General features: G+C 39.7%; 1 protein-coding gene across 1 annotated transcript in view; it reads left to right on the top strand.

The window, feature by feature from the left end:
• spon1b (spondin 1b) overlaps nt 1-27,385 on the top strand; it is a 132,418-nt gene that overhangs the window by 87,479 nt on the left and 17,554 nt on the right. Inside the window, exons 7-10 of the mRNA XM_041997421.1 lie at nt 2,079-2,143; nt 5,587-5,788; nt 24,461-24,601; nt 25,899-25,974. Of these exons, the coding sequence (XP_041853355.1) occupies nt 2,079-2,143; nt 5,587-5,788; nt 24,461-24,601; nt 25,899-25,974 (484 nt within the window). The remainder of the gene's footprint in view (nt 1-2,078; nt 2,144-5,586; nt 5,789-24,460; nt 24,602-25,898; nt 25,975-27,385) is intronic.

Raw genomic sequence — 27,385 nt, 5'->3', positions numbered from 1 at the left:
TGTCTTTGTCATTTTCTCTGCGCTATCTTTATTCTGTTAACCCATATCACTTTCTTTATCCTTCCATCTCCTCTCACCCCCTCATTTCATGCTGTGCACTAATTCCTGTCATTTCTTTTCCTCCTATTCTCCACAATTTTCATCTACTTTTATGTCACTACCCCACCAGCTTCACTAACCTCTTCACTACCCTCCTCTTCCTCCATTCTGTTCCCTCTGTTTTCCTTGAAAACATTCTTGGAAATGTAATGTCCGTTTAAACATTGGTAAATCACAGTCATTTTCTTCCATTACCATAATTACCATAAACAAACAAGACCATTACAGAGAGATTTGCATCTCCAGCCTTCACCAAGTATTTTGCACCGTGTGTTATCAACAGAACTCCGGCATAAATGTGCAGGACTGTTTTAGTGGAAGGGAGTCCTCCTATTTCAGGCCAAATTAAAGCAAGACATTAAGTGTCTGCTAATGGCCGATGGTGAAAAGAGAGAAAAAATTACCTTCAACCTGTTCATCCTGCAAACACATTTTTCTGTAAGGTAGAGAATTTTTAATCGCTAAATTTATTTAAATTGAAATGACTTTAATCAAGTGTTCATTCTGTAACTTGATTATGTTTGCTGCAATAGGTTGTAGGTGGTTCCTCCTTTCCTTATAAAAGCTTTATTAAAGTAATTGCTTAGAAGCTATTGGTTGTTGTGCATTACTGTAAATTTCTACTTGTTATGCCATGAAAGAGCAAATCAAACCACCTATAAATTAAGGACGGGCATTTCAATGTTCCAAATTACTCTGCATAATAGTTTGAGGAGATTAAAAAGGTTGTAAAGAAGCAAAAATTTACATATGTTGTATTTTATGCATTATCTAGGAGATAATTCTTTTAAAAAGAAATCAAGAAAACATTTTTACATTTTCATGTTGACGTAGGAACCCTTCCTTGATAACAACTTTCTCATTGAACTTGGAAGTCTGTGGATAGTTTCTGCCTGGATCTCGTTTGAGGACACCAGAATTGTTTGAAGGAGGCCCCAGAGGTTCTGAATAGGGTTGAGGTCAGGGGGTGACGGTGGCCACACCATGAGTTTTTCTCTTTATACCCATAGAAGATTCAATGGTGCTATTTGCAGCTTAGGGTATTGTGTTGTTTTTATGGTGTCTGTCTTCCTGTCTGGATTTCCATCTGTTGCTGTATATATGAAAATATTTCTCTCGACTCTACACCAGTTTTCAGACACTGTCCTGCAATTCTGTCCCTCCGGCTGTCTTCACTTGTCCGCATATCTGCCTGTGCACGTCTGTACTGCATGTGTGTGATTATTTGCTGCTTCGTTTAGAGTGTATATGAGAGGTTGTGGTGAGGTCTGAGGCCATAGAGCCCCAGGCTTCTCTGAAAAGAGGATGGACATTGACTCATAAATGTGTTTTATACACACAGACACAAGAGAAAGCACCCAGCAAACCAACACACACTCATACATGCACGATTGTTAATTCCACACCACCCCTAAAAAGAGAGGCTTTTAAGACTAACCAGAAATTTAAAAACTGAAACAGTTTTTCTGTGTGTGTCTTTTTAAAAACAATGACAATGGAGAACTGGGGAAAACAATCTTTTATTGAACCATAAAGGCACATTTGGACTTCTGTATTTACGTCTAATCAGCTGCTGCATTTGACCGCATGCTTTGGGCTGAATAATTAGATGGGGTGCATTATGATGGATAATGTGTTGTGCAGTTCATAAAGTGGCAGTAATGCTACAGAGAGACTATAGAATGATGGGTGCTGTGAGATGTGTGCAAAGTGAGGTTCGCCTTTAGAATAACAGACTGCTATTATTAAACAGCAGAGAGCCATTTTGTGGTGATAAGAGACACACTTTGTCCAGGCTCTTTAGCTTCTGAAAAGTGGAATACACTTTACTGTCCTTGGATGAGAGTACTCACCCTTAGTCATGTCAATTTGTCAATTTTTTAGGTCTTTTCTCTGTCAATTTTTCTTTTTGTCCCTTTATAGTCATTCATTTAGTAGCAAATTACTTCTTGTAACTCTCTCGCTCTGTCTCTTTGCAGGGAGATGAAGTACTGACTGTCATTAAAACGAAGGCTCAGTGGCCGGCATGGCAGCCACTCAACCTGTAAGTATAACATAATGTTTGTTTGACTTCAGAAGGGCTTCTGTCAGAGATCACATGAGGGGAAGAAAAAAAAAAGAAAAAACAAAAGAAAAAAACAGATAATAACCCTATGAAACAGCAGCACTTGGGTCAAACTGAAAAAAGTTGGCAAAAAGTTTGTTGTTGAGGTTAATTCATAGATAAAGCTCAGCTCTCCTGGACTGAACCCCAGTTCACATTCTTTCTCACTGGGGATGTTTTCATACATATACTTCAACATTATGTGCAAGCCAACAAGCTTTTAATGACACAGTTTCCTGTGAATGTTTGCAAAACCACACTCAGCTGGGGTCGCCCTCCCTGAACTGGCCTTCAGCTACATTGGAGCAGTATGAAAATGATTCACCACTAAATCTGTTGATTCCCAACTGAATCACAGCTACTACACTCTAAAGGCCCATTTACACTCCCTTACGTATGTCAATAGGAACACCGTTTCAAATGTAGTCATATGTCACTATCCTCATACTTCCATGCATCTTTTACATTGTCATGGTTAAGTCAGTTCTTCCACTAGTGGGCAGTGCTGAGTTCTGACGTCAGTAATGGTGGCAGTAATGCATCGCTATAAAAGTTGTTTCCAGCCGCACAACACACCCTAAACACTCGCAGAGCCTCTCTTCAAAAGCTCTCACTATTTTTCTATAGTTGTTGTCCTCGTTTCATTCTTCTTCTGCTTTTTTCTTCCTGTTTCTCTTCTTCTTCTCTGGTTTGTTTCTTTTACTGGTCGCATGTCAGCTATATCAGCGCTGCCCCCACGACTTCCAGTGGTATTGCTCTGTTTTCTGCGTCAAATGATGGATGGCTAAGCACCGTGAAAATGGACCAAATTTGTGGTTCCGTCTTCTGTGTCAGGCATAAATGGGCCTTTAATGAGGCAATGGACCTCTACACAATTAAAATCTATCATTTTTTATTCTCTCAGTTGCAACCCAGAAACCTCAGGAACATGTCATTCAGAGTTCTGGCATTTTGTAGCCTTTTTATGTCAGTGTGTAACACAGATTTGTAACTTAACATCTCACGTTAGAGAATAAATGGAGTAATACCGTTGCAAACAATTAAGACTGGTGCTGCCCAGGCTTCCTATTTTCAGTCCCTTAGGATCTGATGAGCTACCTGGTTTAAAGGTTTTACACATTGACACAGTCATGAATTTCATTAGTCTTTCTTTAAGGGAATTAACATATCTACCACTTCCAATCTGTGTGCTGATGTAGTCGTTAAATTATTTTTATCTAGATGATAATACATTCATTGTGGATGTAATTTTAGGATTTTGTTCATGGTTTCACTCTTTATACACCTTTAGTTGATGGCGTGTATTCTGGCAAGCCCTCTAAGTAACTGCAGAGAAAGGAAATTGTGCATCTGACCTGGACAAACCATACTGTGGACTGAAGATGAAGAATGAGCCAAATGACACCTCAGAATACCAAAGAGAAAAGAAAAGAGAGAGCAAAAAGAGCTTTGCTTAGATTTTCAGAAATTTCAGTTCAGCTCTGGAGCCCCCTTGTGGTCTATATGTGAAGTACAGATGAATTTATGGAGGGGGTTGGGGGAATCTTAATGATCAGATTGATCAGGTCATCATCTGTAATGATTATCAATAAAAAAAAAAAAGACAACAAAACAAGAAACTTGACTTTTTTTGTCATAATGTCACCTTTGGATAAAACAGCTTTTCTATGAAAAGACTTTATCTTCTTTACGAGCAGAGTCAAATTCTTAATAAGTAGCAAAAAAAAAAAAAAAAAAACTAAGAAGTTTGGTAAAAGGCTGTTTTACTTGTTGTACAATCAACTGTAATATACAATTTAAATTCAGATACTACTGAGCTAAGTGAATATTAATAAACGTAATTGTTTTAAGCTGACTCCCTTTCAGTTCTTCCTTTTTTAAGAGCCAGACTGACTTGTCTGAATTGTTGCACACTCAGGCATCCTGTGCACTCCCTGGAATTAGTTCAAAAGCAATTAGAAACTTATCACAGTTATAGCCCCCAGGACTGCATGAACACGAACACACACACATATGCTCACAGCGCTGTATCTTTCACCAAACATCTGTGTAATTACCGCTCTTAGCGGTGTCTGTCATTTGCGATATATTGTGCCACTATTATTTTTACTAATGAGCACATTCATATATACAGAGGCTCGCGCTCACAGTGAGTATGAAACATTATCTCATTCTCTCCAATTTTGATTGCAAAGCTTTCAGGTTCTCATAAATAGCAGTTTGTGCTCATGTCTCAGTTAAGATGTGATAATTAAGAAACTAAGACCTTCTTTTTGTAAAGAAACTTCAAATTACCTTTTTCTTATCAGAATATGTTATTATTGTCATAATGTTTGGAACATGCAGAAACAATATGTAATGATGGGTTATTTTCTGTTTCTGATTAAAAGTTTCAGTTATAGAACAGTTATCAATGAGGCTTGGATCAGGGGTCATGACATCACAACTGGCCATTTTGCTTGTAGTAAAATGAAATTTCAACAACAGGATGTGATACAGGAAACTGTTCACAGCCTTGAGAGGGTAACATCATGATTATATGAAGCAGGAGGATCATAAACTAGTGTTTCCTAAATTTTCTCACTTTGGTTAAATAACTGGGACATTTTATAACTGACGATCTGGCCGATGACATGGATTTTTACACAGTGTTGCTCAGTGCATGCTCAATTAATATCTTTATACACAAGTTCAATATCTCAGTGAATGGAAGGTTGTACTTCTTAAAGTATACTGGTTAGCATAATGGTTTGAATTATATATACCGCCCTTTTCACAGCACCCAAAGTGCTTAAGAGTGAATCCATTATTCATTTACTTCACATTCATACTTGCATTAAGCTACTTGTGTGCCAATATTAGAGGAACGTGTGTTGCCCAACAATGCAACAGATTTTTGGGATGCAGCAGGATTCAAACTCCTTACTGTGTCCCTATGTATGCTGCCTAGCTTTGGAGGTGGAGGTGATTATAAACTCAATGTGGCATATAATAATGGACTGAGGATGCTACTAATGCAAGTCACTTGATTGCTGGTGTTAGCATCCCCACCTGTGATGATGTATTATGCAATCTTATGTACAGATGCATATGTAGATTAGCAGATTATAAAAACATCATCTTATCACTGCACCAAGTTCAGTCAGGCTTTAGTACATGGAACCATTAGCCTTTTGAAAATCTTTGGCTGCAATTTTCTTCCAGTTTTTCCAGTTTTTTAAATGGATCACATATGCCTTTAACAAAGTGAAAAGAAAAGAAATTAAATTAAATTAAATTGAATTGAATGTTGTCATGTCATTATGCTTTGTTATCACAAAAGTGTGTGATGTGTTTAATAAGATGTGCTCATTATATGTTTATTTCCCCACTGCTTGAACTAGGCGAGCAGCTCCATCAGCAGAGTTTTCAGTGGACCGAACACGTCATCTCATGTCCTTCCTCACGATGCTTGGGCCCAGCCCAGACTGGAACGTGGGTCTCTCAGGAGAGGACCTCTGTACAAAGGACTGTGGCTGGGTCCAGAGACTGGTGACAGACCTCATCCCATGGGACGCAGGCACAGACAGTGGTGTCACATATGAGGTAAGATTAGTGCTGTTCTAGCAGCTTCATCACCAGAATTATAGCTGAATTTTTGATAACAGATGACACACAAAGGATACCTTCATCTTAATTTATCAAGCTAATTAATCAATTATCTTGAAAATAATAACCTGCTTAGTGACTGCCAACATGTTTTTCGACCCTCGCGGTCGACCGTGTCGGCTTTGCTTCTTTTTACAGAGCAGATACGTGCGTCTCTAAACAAAGGTCATGTTACCGGAGTTATTTACATAGATTTTCGAAAAGCTTTCGATATAGTTAATCATAAAATTTTGTTACATAAACTTCTTTCTTTTCATTTGTCCTCCTCTGCAATAAACATGTTTACATCATATTTAAGTGACAGATCTCAGGCTCAGTAACATCACAGCCACTAGGGTGCTCTATGGGTGTTCCACATGGCAGCATTTTAGGTCCTTTACTGTTCCTTCTGTACATTAATGATCTTCCTCATGTGCTTAGTTTTTCCAATTCTCTGTTATATGCTGATGATACTGTTATTTTTCTGTCTGGCCCAAACACTGACACAATTAATCACAAACTTAACACAGATATGCAGTATTTGCATGACTGGCTGCAAGATAATCATTTAACACTTAATGTTAAGAAAACAGAATGCATGTAGTTTTACTCATCTAGGAGACAGTTATCCATATCCAATCCCATCACCTTCTCCAACCACAAGCTCTCAGTTGCTTCCACATACAAATATTTGGGAGTCTCTCTTGACTCACATCTCACTTACTGTGAGCATGTCCAAACCCTAACCAGAAAGTTAAATCAAAAGTTATATGTTTATAGTAAAATTAGACCACATTTGTCTCACTCTGTCTCTAAAACATATCTTCATGCAATCATTATGTCTACTCTGTCGTATTGTCTGCCTGTTTGGTCACTTACAACAAATGAAATCCTTGAACCAGTAGCAAGACTCTATAACAGAGCTCACAAGATCCATAACAGGCTTCCAGGCTGGACTCACCATTGCTCTGCACTAGGGCTGGGCAATTAATCGAATTTTAATCGCAATTACGATCTGGGTTTTGAACGATCATAAAAATGAAATGGTCCGATTATTTTTTGTCCTTCGATTTGTCCCTCTTTATCATTTTCTATGTAAACTTGCACGAGGAAGCGAAAATCGCTGCCCTCCTCCAGCCAAGCGACAGGCGACAGTCGCGCATGTAAAATGTTGCGTTCGTGCACGCAGACGTGCACACGGGGGCTTGCGACGCAACACAAAAAAATAGAAAAATGTTCAATTTTTGTGAGTCGCAACTAAAAATCCACCAGCTCCCAGAGTCACAGAGAGACAAATGTTATAAACAGAACTTTTTTTTCAATTAACACAGTGAACAATCCGGGATTTAAGAAACTCATCAACACTTTGGACAAACGGTATCACTGCCATCTCAACACCATTTTAGTGGACTGTCTCTCTCTGCCCTGTATGATGAGGGTGGTGAGGGTGTTGTGAAAGACGTGGTGACGGTCCGATGTTTCGCCACCGCTACGGACCTGTGGTAAAACCGCACCAGAGCCGTATAGAAATGTCGCGCTACATTTTATTGACGCGAATTTCAACGTGAAAACGAAATGTCTCCAGACTATTTTTTCCCAGATCACACCAGACGGAACATAGCTGCTGGTCTGAGACAAACAATAGCTATAGCTATGGGGACCTGGTGGAAAGAAACTAGTCGGCATTACCACAGTAAACACTTCAAATGTCACACCCCCCTCACCCCCCACCCAACCTCTTATCTATAATTGTGTTAAATAATCGAGATCTCAATTTCAATCAAAATAATCGTGATTATCATTTTTCCCATAATCGAGCAGCCCTACTCTGCACTATCGTTGTCTAATGCTTTGACATTTCAGAACTATACAATAAGCCATGGGATTAAATTGTATTATCAAATCTTGAATGGACACATCTCAGCAGCACTTACTGCTTTGGTACCAAAACTCAGCTCAAGGTCCGAACGCTCGACTAGATCTGTTACAAATGGACTTTTGCCTTTACCGGCCTTTCGGAACTGCTATGGTCAGAGAGCTTTCTTTTATGTGTTCACTAAAGCCTGGAATGAGATAGAATAGAATAGAATAGAATAGACTAGAATAGAATTGAATTGAAATACTTTATTAATCTCTTTAGAGAGTCCTCAGGGAAATTTGGGTACCAGCAGCAATACAACACCAACTGTAAAGCAGGACAAGCACAAGACACAATATATACAGGTACAAAGCAAAATAGAGGCAACAAGGTGCAAGAAAAGCACAAATAGAATGCAATAAATAACAATAAGATAAGTTAAATAAAACAATATAAACAAGCATTGCACACAGTAGAGGTGGTACAGATTCCCAGATCACTATTGCTCGTATTAGTTATTGCAACTGTTTGTATGGGTTATTGTGCATGTGTTGTATCAGGCGGACTGCACACCTCCCTCTCCCCCCTCCTTCTCCCCCTCCTGCCTAATGCAGAGTTGTACAGTTTGATGGCTCGGGGGACAAAGGAGTCTCTGAGCCGGTTGGTCCTACTCTTGGTGAGGAGCAGCCTGTTACTGGTCAGGCTTCTCTGTGCACTGATGACAGTGTGCAGAGGGTGACTGGCATCATTCACAATAGCCAGTAGTTTTTTTTAGTGTTCTCCTCTCTGCCACTGTCACCAGGGAGTCCAGCTTCATGCCAACCACAGAGCCCGCCCGCCTGATGAGTTTTTCCAGCCTGTTAGCACACCTTTTTGTCATGTTACCCCCCCAGCAGACAACAGCATAAAAAAGCGTACTAGCCACCACAGACTGATAGAACATCCACAGGAGTTTCCTGTAGATGTTAAAAGATCCCAGTCTTCGCAGGAAGTACAGACGGCTTTGGCCCTTCTTGTACAGGTGATCTGTACAGCATGTCCAGTCCAGCTTGTTATCCAGCCACAACCCGAGGTACCTGTAGTTGTCTACAATCTCCACCTTGTTGTCCCTGATGGTCACTGGATGTGGTTGTGGGCTGGACTTCCTGAAGTCAATAACCATCTCCTTAGTCTTTGAGGTGTTAAGCTGGAGATGGTTCATCTGACTCCAGGTGACTCCAAGTCACTGACCAGATTCCTGTACTCATCCTCTCCATCATCCCTGATACACCCCATGATGGCTGTGTCATCTGCAAACTTCTGGATGTGACACAGCTCTGAGTTGTAACAGAAGTCTGAGGTGTAGAGTGTGAAGAGGAGGGGGGCCCCTGGGGTGCTCCTGTGCTGCTAATAACAGTGTTAGATGTGGTGTCCTTTAGCCTGACGTACTGCGGTCTCTCTGTGAGGTAGTTACCAATCCAGGAAACCAAGCAGGGGTCCACCTGCATCTTCCTCAGTTTGTCCAGAAGCATCAGGGGCTGGATTGTGTTAAAGTCACTTGAAAAATCCAAGAAAAGGATCCTTACTGTGCCCCTCCCCTTATATAGATGTACTTGGACACGGTGTAGGAGGTAGAGAATAGCATCCTCCACACCCACACCTGCGCGATAGGCAAACTGTAGGGGGTCCTGGGCCTGTTGCACTTGGGGCTTGAGGAGATTGAGGATGAGCCACTCCATCGTCTTCATCAGCTGGGATGTAAGTGCCACCGGTCTGCAATTGTTCAGCTCACCAGGACAGTTTTTCTTTGAAACTAGAACAATACAGGATGTTTTCCACAGGGTAGGCACTTTCCCCAGCTGTAGACTGTGGTTGAAGACATGCTGGAGACAAGGAGGCACTCTGTCAGGGCCTGCTGCTTTCCATGGGTGGAGCTTCCTCAATCCTCCCCTCACCTGTTCTGCTGTTATGTGTGGAGGGTGTTGAGATGGGGGGAGGGGTAAAGGTTGGCAAGGGGGCTGCACAGGGGATGAAGTCAGGGAGGTTGTGTACTGCAGTGGGGGAGGGGGGACCATGGGCTGGTTAAAGCGGTTAAAGAAGATGTTCAGCCTGTTTGCTTCTTCCACTGTCCCCCACGCTGTAATGGCCTTTGATCTGAAGCCTGTGATGGTGTTGACACCATCCCAGACCTCCTTCATACGGCTCTCACTCAGTTTATCCTCCACCTTCCTTCTGTAGGTGTCCCTCGCCACCTTCAGGCATTGTTTCACCTCCTGCTGTGCTAATTGCATTGCCTCCCTGTCATGGTTCATGAAAGCCACCTTCTTCCTGTTGAGGGCAGCTCTGTAGGCATCCTTCACATTGGAGTACAGCAGGTCTATTGTTCTGTTGTTCCTTGTGGGACAGTCTACAGCCTGATAGAAGGAGGCCAAGGTAGAGTCCAGGGAAGCATGATTAAAATCCCCAGATATGACCATAAACGCCTCGGGGTGCTTTGTCTGCAGCCTTGCTGTTACTGTGTGTATCTTCTCACAGGCAGCTGATGCTTCTGCGCTCGGCGGAATGTAAACACAGAGCACGATCACGTGACTAAGCTCCCTCGGCAAGTAATATGGCCGCAGACTAACGGCTAACAGTTCCAAGTCCTGGCAACACAGTTCCTTTTTCACTGAGACATGTCCTGGGCAACACCAACGTGAGCCCCCCACCTCTGCTCTTACTGCAGGCGTTCATGTCTCTGTCAGCTCTCACAGCAGTGAAACCCGGTAGATCCACGATAGCATCCGGTATCGCATCAGTGAGCCATGTCTCTGTGAAGATGTATAAGCTGCACTCGCGATAGCTCCGTTGATTGTTCAGTGCCAACAGCTCGTCAATCTTGTTAGTTAGTGAGTTGACGTTCCCCATTAGTACAGAGGGGATCACTGGCTTAAAACATCGTCGAGCAGCCTTTAGCTTAGTTCCTGACTTGCAGCCTCTGTACTTCCTCCTCAGCTCTGCCGGTACGTTGTGCTGCATTCCGACATTAGTCCACAATGCAAAAAGTTCCTCTCTTGAATAAACAAGACAACGTGCAAGTGCCATGCTAGAGTTAAAAAAATATTCAATAGGATATATATATATATATATATATATATATATACATATATATATAAAATAAGGAATAAAACGATAAGAAAGAAAGAAAGAAAGAAAGAAAGAAACACTCGGGTGCGTAAGAGACACTGGTAAGGCAGCCGTTTCCTACAGCGCCGTTAAAAAAAAAAAAAAGCACACAGCACATCAGGACTATAACATCACAAAGACTATTTACAAGAATATTTGCTTGTCATCTAATGGACAGGTACGGCTGTGACCACTGAGGTGGCTCCATAGCCTCCCCTAAAGCTGCTTCTCTTGGTTTGTGTTTGTATGATTGTACTGTCTTGTCTTGGAATTTGTGATGTGTGTTTGGTTTGTATGTTCTGCAGAGCAGGAACCTGCTGAAAAACAGTTCTTAAACTGAGTCAGGCCCGATTGTTTTAATCTTTTCCTGTTTAATAAATAAAAATGAAATGAAAATGAATCTCCAGTAATGTAATGAAATGCTAAGACCTTTACAGCCAGAGCAGCACAGATCTGTTGCTATATAGAGTAATTAATGCTTCCTGTCATTGTGAAAGCTGGCAACTCGCTCACTACTATCTGCTTGGGGTGTTGAATATAATCCACGTCTGCATCACGACATAATGGATTATAAGTAATGTAATGTATATATTCTGCAGCCGCTGGCGTGTGTGGTGTGACCTAGCCTGCTGCAACAGCTCGGCAGATAGATAACAGTCTCCCAAGAAGGATCTTAGGCTTTTACTTAGGAAAACTGTAAAACTAAGCAAAAATACATCAGTATCTCACTGGAAATACATTAATTGTCTCAGTGAAATCTTGTAACATTACACATAAAAATGTTATAAAAAAACCAATAAGTTAGCTTAACGCTAATATCTTTTGAAATACCATTGGCAAGCTAGCAGTTAGCATTTGCAAATGGACTAAAAGGATTAAAACAACTTAATCCATCAAGAAATGTTTACCTCAACAATATCAACAATATTCTGTTTAATCACAAATTGACTAGAATACTTATGGGGAAATATTTTCTGGCTATAAAGGAGAACATAAAAACCATCTTCTTAAATTCCATATTCTGTCGGAACTGACTACGGAAAGACTGAAGGGAACAAACACACTGTAAGAAATCTTGCCACTAGAGGGCTGCTTAACCATTTTTGATGACAGAATGTCACATAAATGATGTTTCTTGATTTTAATAAAGTTAACTAATGAAGTTGAAAATGGCATCATTGTTTACATGTTTATGATGCTTGTCAATATCAGGACATTTAGATTGATTTTTTAAAATAATTATAAATAAACAGAGTTCATAATTATCAGACTGCTTGTATTCATTGATGAAGAAGATGTGTTATTAAAGAAAACCGAGGATGCAACACATAGCAATGCATCGTGATGCATCAGGAAATTGGATCGAATAGTTGACAAGATAATCAAAATTGAACAAGAAAACAAAACTTTTATTAAATATGTGCATTTTTGCATTTGCAAGATTAAAAGAATAGCATCATGGAAAGTTAAAAAATAAATGTACGCTATTCATGTTCAGTCATAGAAACAAAAAGCTGAAACTTTGAAACTACTCATATTTGTTCAGCCAATAATTCATGTACAGTGTCATGCACAACTAGTGGATAGTGAAGAGCACACACAACTAGTGGAAGTAACATTTCATGCAATGACAATAATTGTGTTTAAAACATTCTGGGAATCTTATATTGGACAAAATATAGTGATGCAAAAACAGCCAGCAGTAGTTCAGTTTTCTGGTGTGGACAAGAACAGGTCTTTCACATTTGGTCCTGTTTTACTTTTTTAGTCAAAGCAACAGTTCCCACAAAAGGTTATATTCTGATTGGACAGTTTTTCTGACCTAAACTTTAGGACAGAACCTTGGAGCTTCTAAAACAATGTTTTGTGTCGGACTAAATTCACTTCATGGATTTGTGTATACATGGTAATATTTTTACCAGCACTGGCGTTACAAAATTTTTGTCAGTTGTACAAATGTGTTGAAAAAGTGTCTGGGATTTCTTTGCTGTGCAAGGAAAAATCTGCTGTTTGTACTTGACAGCTTCAAGCTTCAGTATATCTTTATGTGTGTGAAGAGAATACTCTGGATGTTTTTTGTCTGGTGCAGCATAAAAAATGTCAGTAAAACTAAGCTAGAGTTCATGGGGAATAGACAGATCCACCTGTTCAGAGGGCAACCATAGCTGAACCAAACAGTGTTTGTTATTAAATACTGGCCAAAATAAATATTTAATTTAAATGTTAAAATGTTTTTTCCATTTAAAAAAATTTGTGAAATAATCTACAAAAATGCATTAATGTCAAGTTTCAGGTCTTACTAGTGAGAGATTGCATCTGTCAGGTGAACAGTAGCTGAAATGCATTAGCCTTAATGCAGATCATTCTTGATCATATATTTTATTATAGAAGGAGCTCAAGATCCTAAATAAGACTTGAGACTAAGAAATGAGACCAAAAACTCACTGAGTAAACAGAAGAGAAATGTAAAGGGCCTTCTTCTAACGACCACATGATTCACCCCCTACTGATCATTAGATATAATGCAAGATCAAGATACCTGGCTAATTGTTCAAAAGCTATGTTTGTATTCCACAAAGGAGGTTTAGCAAATCCTGTGATGAAGCCTGTGCTCAAGGTTACTAAATCCTCTGATATCTTAAACTGCATTGTTGGGTCCAAAACACTGGCTATGAAGTAGCTATCACACCCCCGTTTTGGTTAGGCCAATGTGTGCACGTAAACCTATAAAAGGCATCAAACATTAAGCCCTGGAATCACGATGAAAATTACCAAAAAAGTAAACATCTGCATCCACCACTGCCTGCTGTGACGCTTGGCGGAAGATTTTCAGCTGAGTCAACACATAAGAGGATGTTAAACACATCAGAGACTACAGTTGACATGTGTTATCTAATTACTAAATTTAAAAGCTTATTATATTATATTATATTATATTATATTATATTATATTATATTATATTATATTATATTATATTATATTATGGTTCAAGTGAAAGCAAACTATAAAAACTTCAGACTGGTAAGAATTCTTCATCTGCACCTTAGAAAAAGTTCCACTGGTAGCCAATAATTTCCATCTAGCTGTAGGCTCAGCACAAAGGGGTTTTTCTATTTCATAGACAATAACAAGACGTTGGAAAGATTGAAGATGGGTTCAGAACGATCACAACAACCTCTCGGCCCTGTAAAGGAGGTTACAGTGAGCATCAACTGGGACCACCCGAAAATGAGGGGCATCCCGGGGGGGTTACATCATCAGAACTAGACCCAGATGACTGCAAAGTGACTATATTAAAGCCCACCAACAGCGCCAGGTCACAAAGGCGGACCTGGAAATGGAATATTTAAGACTGAAGATAAGAAATCCATGGAGACTAAATGAATTATGACATTGCATAGGAAGTGTTACTTTTTTCAGACGATGAAGCATGCAATGGGGAAGTTGCAAGGGAAAAATTCAAATAAATAATAATGAAAAATCTATTTGTTCATTTCTTTAAATCAAACTGGTTTTGACAGATTTGATCACACTATGATGATCTTCATGCTGGAGATATGTTGGGCATAGCCTGAACAAAGCCTGCTCCCTACCAGGCTATGTTCACACCAAATGTTTCTTTATTAATTTATCTAGATTAGCCATTCATTAGCCCTGAGGGCTCTCTGAAGGGATTAATAAAGTATTTCTATTCTATTCTGTTTTAGAATAGTAAACCCAAGATTACCATTTCATCTAAGTAAACATAGCCATCTAAACCAGTAAACCTGCAAACCCTCTTTATGAAATACCCTCGTGAAGGCCACATCCATCTTATACATACTTTCTATGGACTACCAGCGGAATGTATATCAAACAGCACTATTATTAAACTGTCTCATCAGGCACTCTCCACCTCCACCTGTCTGTTACTGTGACAGAGTTGTTTAGTTTCTATATCCTTGGGATGAAAGGTGCTCATCCATATTCACCCACTGTTTGGGGACTGGAGCAATTTATTTATAGTTTACACTCATGAATAAGCAAGGAGCTTATAGTGCAGAGAGGAGATGGTACATGCTGTTCACAAACCTCTCTCACCAAAGCTAAACCTCTCTCAATGTAGATTCTGTGACACTGAAAACAGGACTTGTTTTTGAGCAACAAGGTGTTTGATTTTAGCCTCCTCAGCCATTTTAAGTGATATAAATACTTCTCTTTTTTACATTAGGCCTAAATTGGCATTAACATTTAAAATTCAAACATAAATAAAACAACTCTATTTGTTTTCCTTTTTCTTTTCTCTCTTGTACACCTTTTTATAGAATATGAGATATAACACTGCATAATTCTGCATTTCTTTACTTTCTTGTTTCCTTGGTCCTTTATGGCCACAGAAATCACCCTTTCTAATATATTCTTGGGAAATAAAGAGCTGCAGATTGTGAATGAGTTAAAATATCTGGAAGTTATTGTAGAGTAACCACAGTATTATTAAACTTATATCAAGGTTATGAAAACAGTCAAATTTAATATTCTTGACTTGACTAAAGGTGCCTCCATAATGTATTGACCAGAGATGTCCACAAGTCCTTTTTTTGCAAGTCTGAAATCTTTGACCTTAAGTCCAAGTCAAGTCTCAAGTCTTATGGCTCAAGTCCAAGTCATGTCACAAGTAATTTTTTGTGGTACGGGGTAATCTGCCATGCAACACCTGCCATTTGGTCTGCTAAGAAGACTGCATTATAATATCCAAGAAATTTAAAATCCATATTCACCCTTTTTTTACCAGCATTTTGTAAAAACACTGATCTTTAGCTTCAACTGACTAATGCTCTGTCCCACTCCTGGACAATTTCTTTGCTATACTGAATTCAACAACTAGGTTCCTGGTTCAAGCCTCAACATTTCTGTCTGAAGTTTGCATGTTGCATTTGTGAGTGTGAATGATTGGCTCTCAGTCCTGTCCAGGGTGTACACTGGGTGTACGCCTTCTGCTTAGTAGATGCAGGAATAGGCTTCAACCCCCCCCTATAAAAAACAGGTGATAAGAATAAAAAATTAAAAGCATGAGCACCTCCCAATGCTCTTACATTGTTTTTTGTATAGGAGGCAGCTAAATATATGAAATGTAGGTTTTTATTTTATTTATTTTACTTAACCATGTATTTATTTAAAACCTGTTTTTGTAACTTTTTAATTCTATTTTTTTATATCTCATTTACCAAGGCATGTTGTTTTTTTTAAGAACTCTTCTTCTTTCATACTCGTCGCTCTTATTTATTCTTATTGGTCTTAGGTTTATGTGCTTTTCTACTTTTAACATTTTCAACTCCAGTGTTTCCTCGTGGGATTCTTCACGCCAGAACCTTTTCCTGCAGGGTCTGCAGGGTTGTCATGGGGATGGCTCTTGTCTAGCTGGCCGAAGGTCCTGCACTGCAGCCCTAATGGCTGTGGTGTACTCTTTCCTGCCCGGACCTGGACTTTTCCTGTGATGATGATGAAGATTTGATGAAGATTTTATTTGTCATTATACACAGTGCAGAACACAGGTACAACGAAATTTGTTTCCAGTACAACCCGTCCAAGACTAGACAGCAACAACATGTAGACACAACAGGAACAGGCATACTGAGGCAGCAGCCGCTGAGGCAGCGCGCCTATGTATTAGAGTAGATATAGAAGGAAAAGATAACATTGGGGGAATAAGATGTGGCTGGGGAGAAAAAAGGCATCACCACACTGGGCCTAAGGGCCCATTGTTGAGATACAAAAAAACCTCCTCGGTACATAAAAGCACATAACTCAGACATTCACAACATCAGAACACATGGCGGGGTGGGAAAGGGGTCTCCCATCACAGCAAGTGCGGACGTGGCTGACATGAGCGCAATCCAGTCGACCCGCCGCCCGGGAGTGGAGGGAAGGGGGGGGAAGAAACGACCAAGGCAGTGAATCATCGGGGCAGGTGTATCTGTAGTGGTGTATGTGAGTGTGGTGCTTGTGTGTGCGCAGTAGGTAAGTAGGTGAGCATTTGAACTTTCTCCCAGTCCTCCATCTCCAGTCTCTGCCACCTGATGATAGTGGGGTGTCCTTGAGAGCTGATCCAGGAAAAAGTCCAACGCCCGTAAGGAGGCTCGGGGGAGGGTGGGGGGACTGAGCATCCGTCAACAAGACATTCCAGGAGAACTTTATGACCAGCCATCCAAGGCCAGTACAGGGAGCCGAATTTGATAACAGCATTTGTTTTAGTTTCAGGCCAGAGCTGTTTCGTGTGCCTTGAGTCTCTCAGTGGTCCCACTGGCGACTCCAACCATCCGAATTTTGGGTCAATTTCCATTTCCATCCAGCCGAGCCGACAACTTCTCCAAGCTGGTGTCCACCTTACGTACAAGCTCCGAAATCGCAACCAGCTTGCCATCCTGAGCCTCCAGTTTACGATTTAGTTCCTGCAACGTCAAAGTCTGATTGTTCGTAGCTCGACACACACCGGCACAGAAATCCGGCAGCTTGCCAGTGACCGCCGACAGTGTCCGAATTTTGCGATATGCCAGGAAACCACCCGCTCCAAACAGCAGAAACCCAGTTATCATGAATCCGAATGTATAGATGTCTTCAGCGTCCTCGACAGACAAGATCAACAGACACATGACTTTCCACACTCCCCAGGAATCCATCACATATCCAGCTGAAAACGTTCCGCCAGGACAAGCAGGCTCCCCTACGCCTGTTTTCCGGTTCGAATAAATTTGGTCGATTGCATTTAGGGACCAGCTGATCAAATGACCTCTGTCATCATGGTGTGTTCCTGGTGTGGACAGAACCCCAAGATAGTGTTTCCTCAGAGTAGTGTCAAGCCAGATTATATTCTTATTATGTTAAAAGATGGGGTGGTGGGGGCTTTTTTTTTCTTGTGTGTGTGTGTGTGTGTGTGTGTGTGTGTGTGGGGGGGGGGGGGGGGGGGGGGGGGGAGAAGGAAAGAGTAGTTGTGTGTTTTTAATTGTTATTTTATATTCTTTATATTCAATTTGCAAATGTTTTATGTGCATTTCATTATGTAAAGTACTTTGTGCTACTCATGTATGAAAAGTGCCTTATAAACAAAATTTGATTTGAAGATCCAACAGCTCCAGGTCATTTTGTAGCTTGTTCCAGTCTGATGGAGCAGCAAAACTAAAAGCTCCTCTCCCGAGTTTAGTCTGCATATGAGGAACAGGCAGTTTGTAAAAGTCACAAGAGCACAGGGCATACTGACTTTCAACCCTTTGTAAATCTATCCATCCATTTTCTGCCACTTATCTGCCACTACTGGGATACCCCCCGCAACCCAAATAGACATTTTACATATCCTTACACAGACTGTTAATATAGACGCTAAATAAAAGAGGTCCCAGGAGTGAGCCTTGTGGCCCACCCTTGGAGACCTCAAGAAAAGGGGAATACTTCAGACTGTGCACTTTGCATTATATTTGACAGATACTGTAATTTACAAAACAGTCCAATGTATGTTTAAAAAAAACAATATTTGCAAATATTCAACAACAGTTTATTGGAAACTGAGGAATTAATACAAAAACTAAAACTAACAGAACCAGCAAACTCACAGACCATGACAGGAATAATCTCCCAAACAACAGTTCATTGATATGCAAAACAAACCTTTTACCATTTCTGTTGACAGTTACTTTAATTAAATTAGTGTTTCAGTCTCCAGCAAGCGATAACAATCTGTTAAACAAAAACACAAAAAGGAACTTTAAATTAATTGTTTCCTTTTTGCCTTTTGTCTTAGACAGTACAGTGGAGATGTGGGTAAAAAAGGAGATGCAAACAAAAAATCACCACAAAGAAAACTTTAAATCAACTTCTATCTACAAAGAAAAGCAGCATTGCTGTCAAAGTGCAGTAAATCAGGATGAACCTTCATTTCTCATCTAATACATGCAGACATCTTTCTTTTGTCTCAATTAATTCCGTTGCATATTTTAAATAAGAAATTGGTTTGAAACTTTAAACTGCATTGGAAAGTTACAACAAAGAGAATGATTCATGTTTGTCATTGGTCTCTGTCTCTTCTCTGCATGCTATGACACACCTGAAAAATGGGCAGTCAGTCTTTTATGAAAGGGAAATTTAAATTGAAATAAATTATACCTATTGAGATCAAACAAAAGGGAAGCTGTAGAACAGCTTGGCTATGGTAAAATTAGAGACTGTATGTGACTCTTTCAGGCCTCCACCAACTGCCAACCCTTTTTGTTTCTGGTTTAGAGTAGAGAATAATATTAAACAACCATTGTTATAATATTACTTTGAATTATTGCCATTGTATTGTTCTTTCCCTCAAGAGAAATTCAGTTGTTTTTCTTTCAAAAGCCTTAGAGCACCCGGCGTGGGCTGTTTTATCGTCATTCATTCATCCCCTCCATGCCACTTTTGGATTAGTATTCTTGTTTGACAAATAATTCCCATGCCCTGGGTTTTGGCTGCTTAAGTCCGATTACTCAAAGTGTTCCTCAGTGGAGGACTGTGAATATCTTCCCTCAGGCATGTTTGATAGGCAATATACAAGAGCAGATGTTTTCCTCTGAGACACCATCCCCTCTTACCGAGTGTGTTATTTGGAGTGTTAGTTTGGGATATTGGGAATTGTTCCCCTTCAAATCATGGCCTGATATTCACCCTTTCTCTCTTATGCATGCACGTTCATTTTCTCTTGATCATTAAAGAGTTGTTAGAGTATAATCTGCTCAAAAATTCACATTGTATCTTTCTAGGAACATGAAAAAATGAAGGGACTTTGTTGCACCAATGAATTACTGAACTACATACAGATAAAGGTGGCGGGAGTGTTACGACTCACTCTTAATGACAGTAGCTGAGATAAAACAGCACAGGTTGCAAATCAGGGTTTTGTACTATTTCTGTTTTGAGTACAAGTCATTTACCAAAGAAAAGGACATAAATTTGAAAGATAAAATGAAGGTGAATTTCTTGACAGTAGAGGCGTTATTTGCCAACTGGTGAGGCAGGCAAAGCTTGGGGCCACGGACCAGTAGACCCTTGAGGGTTGACCAACCTTTACTGAGCACTGACCTACTTAAAGGGTCTCCATCTGTAACTCTCCTTCTTGCAACAAGTAGCTCCAAGCATCATTTGTAAACAAACAAGAGAGGGTTTATCACAATGAAGAGAGGTTATCTGTCTGGCTGTGACAAAAGAAAGAAGAAAATACAGAATGAACAAAGACGACATCAAGAGAGTATTAAGTACTGTCATCAATACAGAAGCTGATTTAGCTCAGCTGAGACTGTCCTGTTGCTGTTGAGTGCATGGGTGTCACCAAGCTGGAAATAAAAACATTTATCTTGGACATAGGTCTTTCTTTATCAGATTAAAGCTGTGTCTAATCATGGTCAACTAGCTAAGAACAATAAGTTATTGTATTTAGAGGCAGGGAATTTGTGTTGTGTGTGTTGTGTGCATATTTTATTCTATTTACCATGTCTGTCCAGTGGGCTTTATGATTCTGAAAACTGTATTTATTCATTTATCTATGGATTATAATATAATACATTACAATCCTAAAGAGTCATAATGCAGGCTTTAGCACATAATTAAACCTTCTGTATTGGAACCATGTTAAACTATAATGCTCCTGGATAATTCAATCAAAACAGTCAATAATGGAGAATAAGCAGAAAAATAAAGAAAGCAGTGACAAAGAACACTTAAAAGTTGCATTTGATGAATTTAATGCAATAATAAAGCTTTAAAGATGATATTATTAACATGTTATGGTTAATAGTATACAGTATCGTATACACACATGTACAAAATTGTTGTTACCCTTTCGGTTAATGAAAGAAAAACTCAATGGTCACAGAAATAACTTGAATCTGACAAAAGTAATAAATAAAAATTCTATTAAATTTAACCAGTGAAAGTCAGACATTGCTTTTCAACTATGCTTTAACAGAATTATTTAAAAAAATAAACTCAAGAAACAGGCCTGGACAAAAACGATGGTATCCTTAACTTAATATTTTGTTGCACAACCTTTTGAGGCAATCACTGCAATCAAAGGATTCCTGTAACTGTCAATGAGACTTCTGCACCTCTCAGCAGGTATTTTGGACCACTCCTCATAAGCAAACTGCTCCAGTTGTCTCAGGTTTGAAGGGAGCCTTTTCCAGACAGCATGTTTCAGCTCCTTCCAAAGATGCTCAATAGGATTTAGGTCAGGGCTCATAGAAGCCACTTTAGAATAGTCCAGTGTTTTCCTCTTAGCCATTCTTGGGTGTTTTTAGATGTGTTTTGGGTCATTGTCCTGTTGCAAGACCCATGACCTGCGACTGAGACCAAGCATTCTGACACTGTCCAGCACTTTTCTCTCTAGAGTCCCTTGATAGTTATGAGATTTCATTGTACCTGCACAGATTCAAGACACCCTGTGCCAGATGCAGCAAAGCAGCCCCAGAACATAACAGAGCCTCCTCCATGTTTCACAGTAGGGACAGTGTTCTTTTCTTGATATGCTTCATTTTTCCGTCTGTAAACATAGAGCTGATGTTCCTTGGCAAAAAGTTCCATTTTTGTCTCATCTGTCCATAGGACATTCTCCCAGAAGCTTTGTGGCTGGTCAACATGTAGTTTGGCTTTTTTATGGTTTGTTTTCAACAATGATGTCCTCCTTGGTCGTCTTCCATTAAGTCCACTTTGGCTCAAACAACGACTGATGGTGCGATCTGACACTGATGTTCCTTGAGCTTGAAGTTCACCTTTAATCTCTAGAAGTTTGTTTCTTTTGTTACTGTTCGTATAATCTGTCTCTTTGTCATCAATTTTTCTCCTGCTGCCACGTCCAGGGAGGTTGGCTACAGTCCCATGGATCTTAAATTTCTGAATAATATGTGCAACTGTAGTCACATGAACATCAAGCTGCTTGGAGATGGTCTTATAGCCTTTGCATTTAACATGCTTGTCTATAATTTTCTTTCTAATCTCCTGAGACAACTCTTTCCTTTGCTTCCTCTGGTCCATGTTGAGTGTGGTACACACCAAGTCACCAAACAGCACAGTGACTACCTGTAGCCTATATATAGGCCCACTGACTGATTACAAGATTGTAGACACCTGTGATGCTAATTAGTGGACACACCTTGGATTAACATGTCTCTTTGGTCACATTATTTTCAGTCTTTTGTAGCAGTACCATCATTTTTGTCCAGGCCTGTTTCATGAGTTTATTTTTTTTTTAAATAATTCTGTTAAAGCATGGTTGAAAAGCAATGTCTGACATTCAGTGGTTAAATTTAATAGAATTTTTATTTATTATTACTTTTGTCAGATTCAAGTTATTTCTGTGACCATTGTGAGTTTTTCTTTCATTAACTGAAGGGTACCAACAATTTTGTCCACGTCTGTATAATGGTGGTGAAAGCTGCTTGGAAGGGGTCTCCCTGTGAATTTTTGCCTGGGCCCCAAGAAACTCTTAACATCACCTCTGCTTGACAGTAATATGTTTATATGAAGTTGTTAATAGATTATGCAGTAATATTCTAATAAGAGGTTTTGGCCACAATTATTTTGTAGTGAAAATCCAAATATCAAGACTGCCCTTACAGAGAGTTCTTTGGTTCATTTTTCCACAATAAAATGTTGACTGTTTTAGCTGAGTTTACCAGTTGTGACAGCCATGAATGGAGTGGGAAATTGGAGTAGATAAGGCTTACAGAAGATAAGCTGTGGCACTTCAATTTGCTGTATGATAAGAGATGAAGTGATATAGATCTATTGCTTGATGATGGTTTGTGTGGAAACATTAACTGTAAAAACAAAATCCTTGTATAATTGAGGTATATGAGGTGCCAAGTTAAAAAGAATTGTCCCAAGGAAGGATTCACACAAGAAACCAAGAAGAAAAAAACAAAAGAAAATAATATTTAAAAAAACACATTAAATATTATACATTATACATAATACATTATATTTAAATTTGGGCTTTGATGTCAGGCCACTGAACATCCATGAAAGTGTTAAAATCCATTAACCACAACAGGAACTCTGGATTCTTCATGTTAAAGAAAAAAAATCTCAGACCAAGATGAAAATATTTCTGTATTCAGCCCTCCGTTAATGTGGAATTCAGTTTGGCCTATAGATAACAGTTCTTCCAGAGAAAGTATGAAACTTCTTGACTGTTTGAAGATTTATTTGCCTTCTCATGAAGATACTGTAAAACTGTAACAGATGCAACACACCATAGTTACAAATACTGCACTCACATTATGTCATACAGCACTGTAAATAAAAAAATAAGTCAGTATTTAAACAAAAAACGATAACGATAAAAGTCGCTAGCTCAATGCTAACTCTGAATGAGAATTCCCATAGAGATGCTAACAGAATTAGCCTTCACGTCGCCGTTCAAAGGGAACGATATAACAGCAGTAGCCGTAACAATTTTGCCTCTTTTAAGAACTTAAACTCAGATTGTCAAAACACTTACAGGCATGTGTTTCCTGTGCTCTGTTTAAATGAAACCTTTACAACACCAGTGCATCAACCACAAACAATTTCTTCTTCTACTACTTCTTCTTCCACTATACTGAGGCAGCTGCAGTACACTATTTATTCGCTAGCTATCCCTAGCGGGGTAGCTGAACCACTAAACATTAACAAAGGCAGTACATTCTGAACTGTGAAGAAAATGTTATTTATTTTTTAAAGCACCTTTCAAGACCCCCAAGGACACTTTACAACATAAAAACAATAACATATAAAAAGCAATCAGGAATAAAACAAAGTGCACTAATGAGACCAGAGAAAAAAATACAGAAATGGATGAATGGCAGAGGAAATTTGCAGACTAGTGATTACAATGAGTAGGCAGTTTTGAACAGATGAGTTTTGAGTCTGGATTTAAAAATGGCAAGAGTTTCAGAGTTCATGATAGCTGGTGGCAGAAAATTCCAGAGCAGGAGAGCAGAGCGACTGAAGGCTCGGCTCCCCATGGTGCTGAGGCAGGCAGGGGGCTCAGTCAGATTTACGGTGGAGGAGAATCTAAGGGAGCGAGATGGGGTGGTGATGTGGATGGTATCATTATAACCACTGACAATCATGACAAATCTCTGCATTGTCCCACTGAAAGTAGTTGTTAGGTAATACAAAAGATATAACACTAAAAATGTTAAATTATTTATAATTCATTGGTATTTACAACCACATAAGATAGCATAATCATCTCTAGAAGACTGTGAAGTAGCTTTGGCTCCTTATAATGCTAGCTTACAGCAAGAAGATGAAAAAGAGAGATAAAATGATTAATTACGGAGGACCACAGAAAAAATGGTTTATCAGTTTATTGGACAAACCAAGAGCAGTCTGAGTTTTTTAGAGTGTACTGTCCTTTCACTGGTATAGGGGTTATAGTGCAGCAGAAGTAAAGAAAAAAGAAAAAACTCTAAATGAGCCTATGCATTAGGTGCCACGAGATCTTCTAGTTTTTGTAAGCTTTGGACCGAGTGGTTTTTTTTTTGTTTGTTTGTTTGTTTGTTTGTTTGTATTTAAACAAATTTTCACATATGATTCTCTAAGTTTTTGTGCTTAAGTTTGCTTATTTTTACACATACCTCTTTATTTCCAGTCACCAAACAAGCCTACCATACCTCAGGAGAAAATTCGACCCTTGACTAGTTTGGACCACCCACAGAGTCCGTTTTATGACCCAGAGGGTGGCCCAATCACCCCTGTGGCCCAGGTAGTGGTGGAACGTATTGCACGAAAGGTAAGATGTTAGTTTAAATGTGTGTGTTTGAAAAAAAATGTCACTCATTCTTCAACACTGCATACATAATAAACAAATACAACTGTCTGTTCCCATTATAGATACTTGAGAAATGATTATAAATATATAATTTATATGTTTCTGGAAACTTAATTAGAAAGCAGCCTCATGTCTGGGTCTTGAAGATGCTCTTTGTCACATCACAAGGCTTCCTCAGTTCTGACTAATAGAGCCCCTGTGTGTTCTTCATAACCTTAAAAGTCCTCCGGTTTATCACACACTATGGCCACATATGGAGTTACAACTTCTTCTTTTCTTTTGTGTCAGATGTTGCTTTTATGTTGTTTTCTCAATATGTGGCTGGGGTATCTAAGAAACTAAAGATTCTCTTCAAAAATATATATTTTACATTTATACCAAGCAGTGCTCTTTATTAAAGAAAAAAAAAACCTTAAGGGTAGCGTAAGGGCTGGGATATACAGTATATGCAGTTAGCAATGTATACGCATACGTATCATGGCTCTCGCGCATTTCTAGAATTCTTTGGTACGTAGGCCACTAACGTTGAGATGAGGTATCGTGCTAGAGGTGCTCGTGCCAACAAAAGCATGAACACAACAGGTCCGAGGTAAACGCAATGGCGGAAAGTTTTGAAGACCATCTCTCAAACCATGTCCCCAACTACCAGCATCTGTATGATTTTTCCTTCTCGTAGCACAGTGACAAACACTTGCAACTTAATAGTTGGCAACAAATTGGAAGCATTTTGGGGGTTGATGCCCCTGATATACAGTGTGACAGGTAAATTGGCCTTTTCACTATTTCAAAGTCCAAGTGCAGTGTACTCCCCTTTGCGATGACCTCCAATACTGATCATTTTTGCTGTGCTGTGCCTTTGTTCTTTGCAGCAATATATACACAGACGTAGCAGAACATTGACGTGTATGCTTGTGTTCACAGCAAGTATAGCCCAGCCCTAAAACACAAAAAAACACAAGACAAACTGTCCAGTGCAGCAAGGAGAGAACTAACATTTATACAGGAGGCCCAACAATGGAGAGCTGCTCCTCTGATCAGACCAAACGAGCATCAAAAGGAGAACAAACTCTCATCTGAAGACAGTAACATACACATTCTGCACAGAGAAGACAGTAAAGGGTTTTACAGAAGGATGAAGAAGGCCATTTATGTTAATCTGTGTTGATATGTTGTGATAGTCCTGTGCTCTAGGATTGTTTTATTGCAAGGTTTTGGACATCTTTCTTTTGTGTGGCATCATCTTTGGTCATGTGTGCAGGGAGAGCAGTGTAACGTGGTGCCAGACACCATTGACGACATCGTAGCTGATATTGGACAGGAGGAGAAACAGGAAGGTACAGTAAATGCACACTCAAACACACAGTTGGCCAAGAACCCCAAGTATACTACAGTTATTACTCTATAACTCTGTGTTCTGAGAACTTTTCTGCCTCTTCAGATCACCCTTATTACTGGACTTGTTGGTTACAAACTGAGATGATGTTGTTGGGACTTTTTATGATCAAGAAAACACACCATAGATGCCTCTAAAACAAAAATTGAAGATCAGTTAGTCAAATTACACATCTGGCAAGGCTTCACTTCCACCCTGTTTAATAAATGTGGGCGTCCTGCCGTGAACTACGTCTTGAGTCCTATTTTAGTCTCAGTTAAACATTATTCTGGGATGCAGCACAACTCTTTTAACTCTGCTCATTAATGTAATTAATTGCTTTTAAAAGTGAAATTAAAGACTCATTTAGATTTGAGGTTTTTCTGGTCCCAAAGCCTGAGGCACATTCTTGGCACAAAGTTGAACTTATTCACAGTGTGTGTTTGTGGTGTTGATGGACAGGAACTCATGGCACAATCCAGGAGAGAATCACATCTGGTGATGTTAGGGTTGCATCCCTGCATACTACAGAAAATGTGATTCTTTTGGCTTCTTTAGACCAAGGCCATCAGCATGCACCGGGGCGGTTCAGAGCTCAGTGTGAAGTGCCCCTCTGAGTTGGGAATGAGTCCTTGCCTCAGTTGGAGGAGTTTGGAGGTGCATCCACACTGGTGCCGTCTGGTTTTCTTTAAACAAACCCTTGTCCACTTCATCGGATAGTATGTTTTGCTTGAAGCAGTGTGAAAGATCATTCGCACTCTGGTGCAGAGCAAAGACGTGTCTGGTCTGGTTGAAAACTGGGGGTCTCAAGTGAACCCTGGTGTGATCCACTTGCAGTGTGAAAGCAAACGGACCATGAAGCAAGTCAAAGAGAGGAAGTATCATATTGCAACAGGGTTATCTCGCTGCCTCATATGCTGTTGATGCTGGACAGATTCTGGTGAAAATCGCATTAGATTTAATCTCTAAAGTAAAAACAGAAATCCCAAGACTGAATAAATTTAATGTTGCTCCATTATTTACTTGCCAGGAATGAGTCATTTTTAAAAACATAAAATAAAAGACAAAAAGACGAACAAACCTAGAAATAATGAGGGGAAAATAAAGTATAGAGACACTGCTCCTCTGTTCATCAAAAGGAGTCAGGTGAGGTGCTTCTGGCATCAAATTAGGATAATTCCAGGTTGCCTCCCCTTGGAGGATTTCCAAATAGATTCTACTGTTAGGAGACACCAGGGTGGACCCAGGATATGGTGGATGATTATATATCCCTTTTTGGCTTGGAAACGCTTTGGAATCCCCATGGAAGGGCTGGAGAGTGTCGCTGGGGGAGGACGTCTGGGTCTATCTCCTGAACTGGTTGCCTCCACTAG

The sequence above is a fragment of the Melanotaenia boesemani genome, chromosome 10 (genome assembly GCF_017639745.1).
Source record: "Melanotaenia boesemani isolate fMelBoe1 chromosome 10, fMelBoe1.pri, whole genome shotgun sequence".
NCBI lineage: Eukaryota > Metazoa > Chordata > Actinopteri > Atheriniformes > Melanotaeniidae > Melanotaenia > Melanotaenia boesemani.
This window is presented reverse-complemented; position numbering and strand designations above follow the sequence as displayed.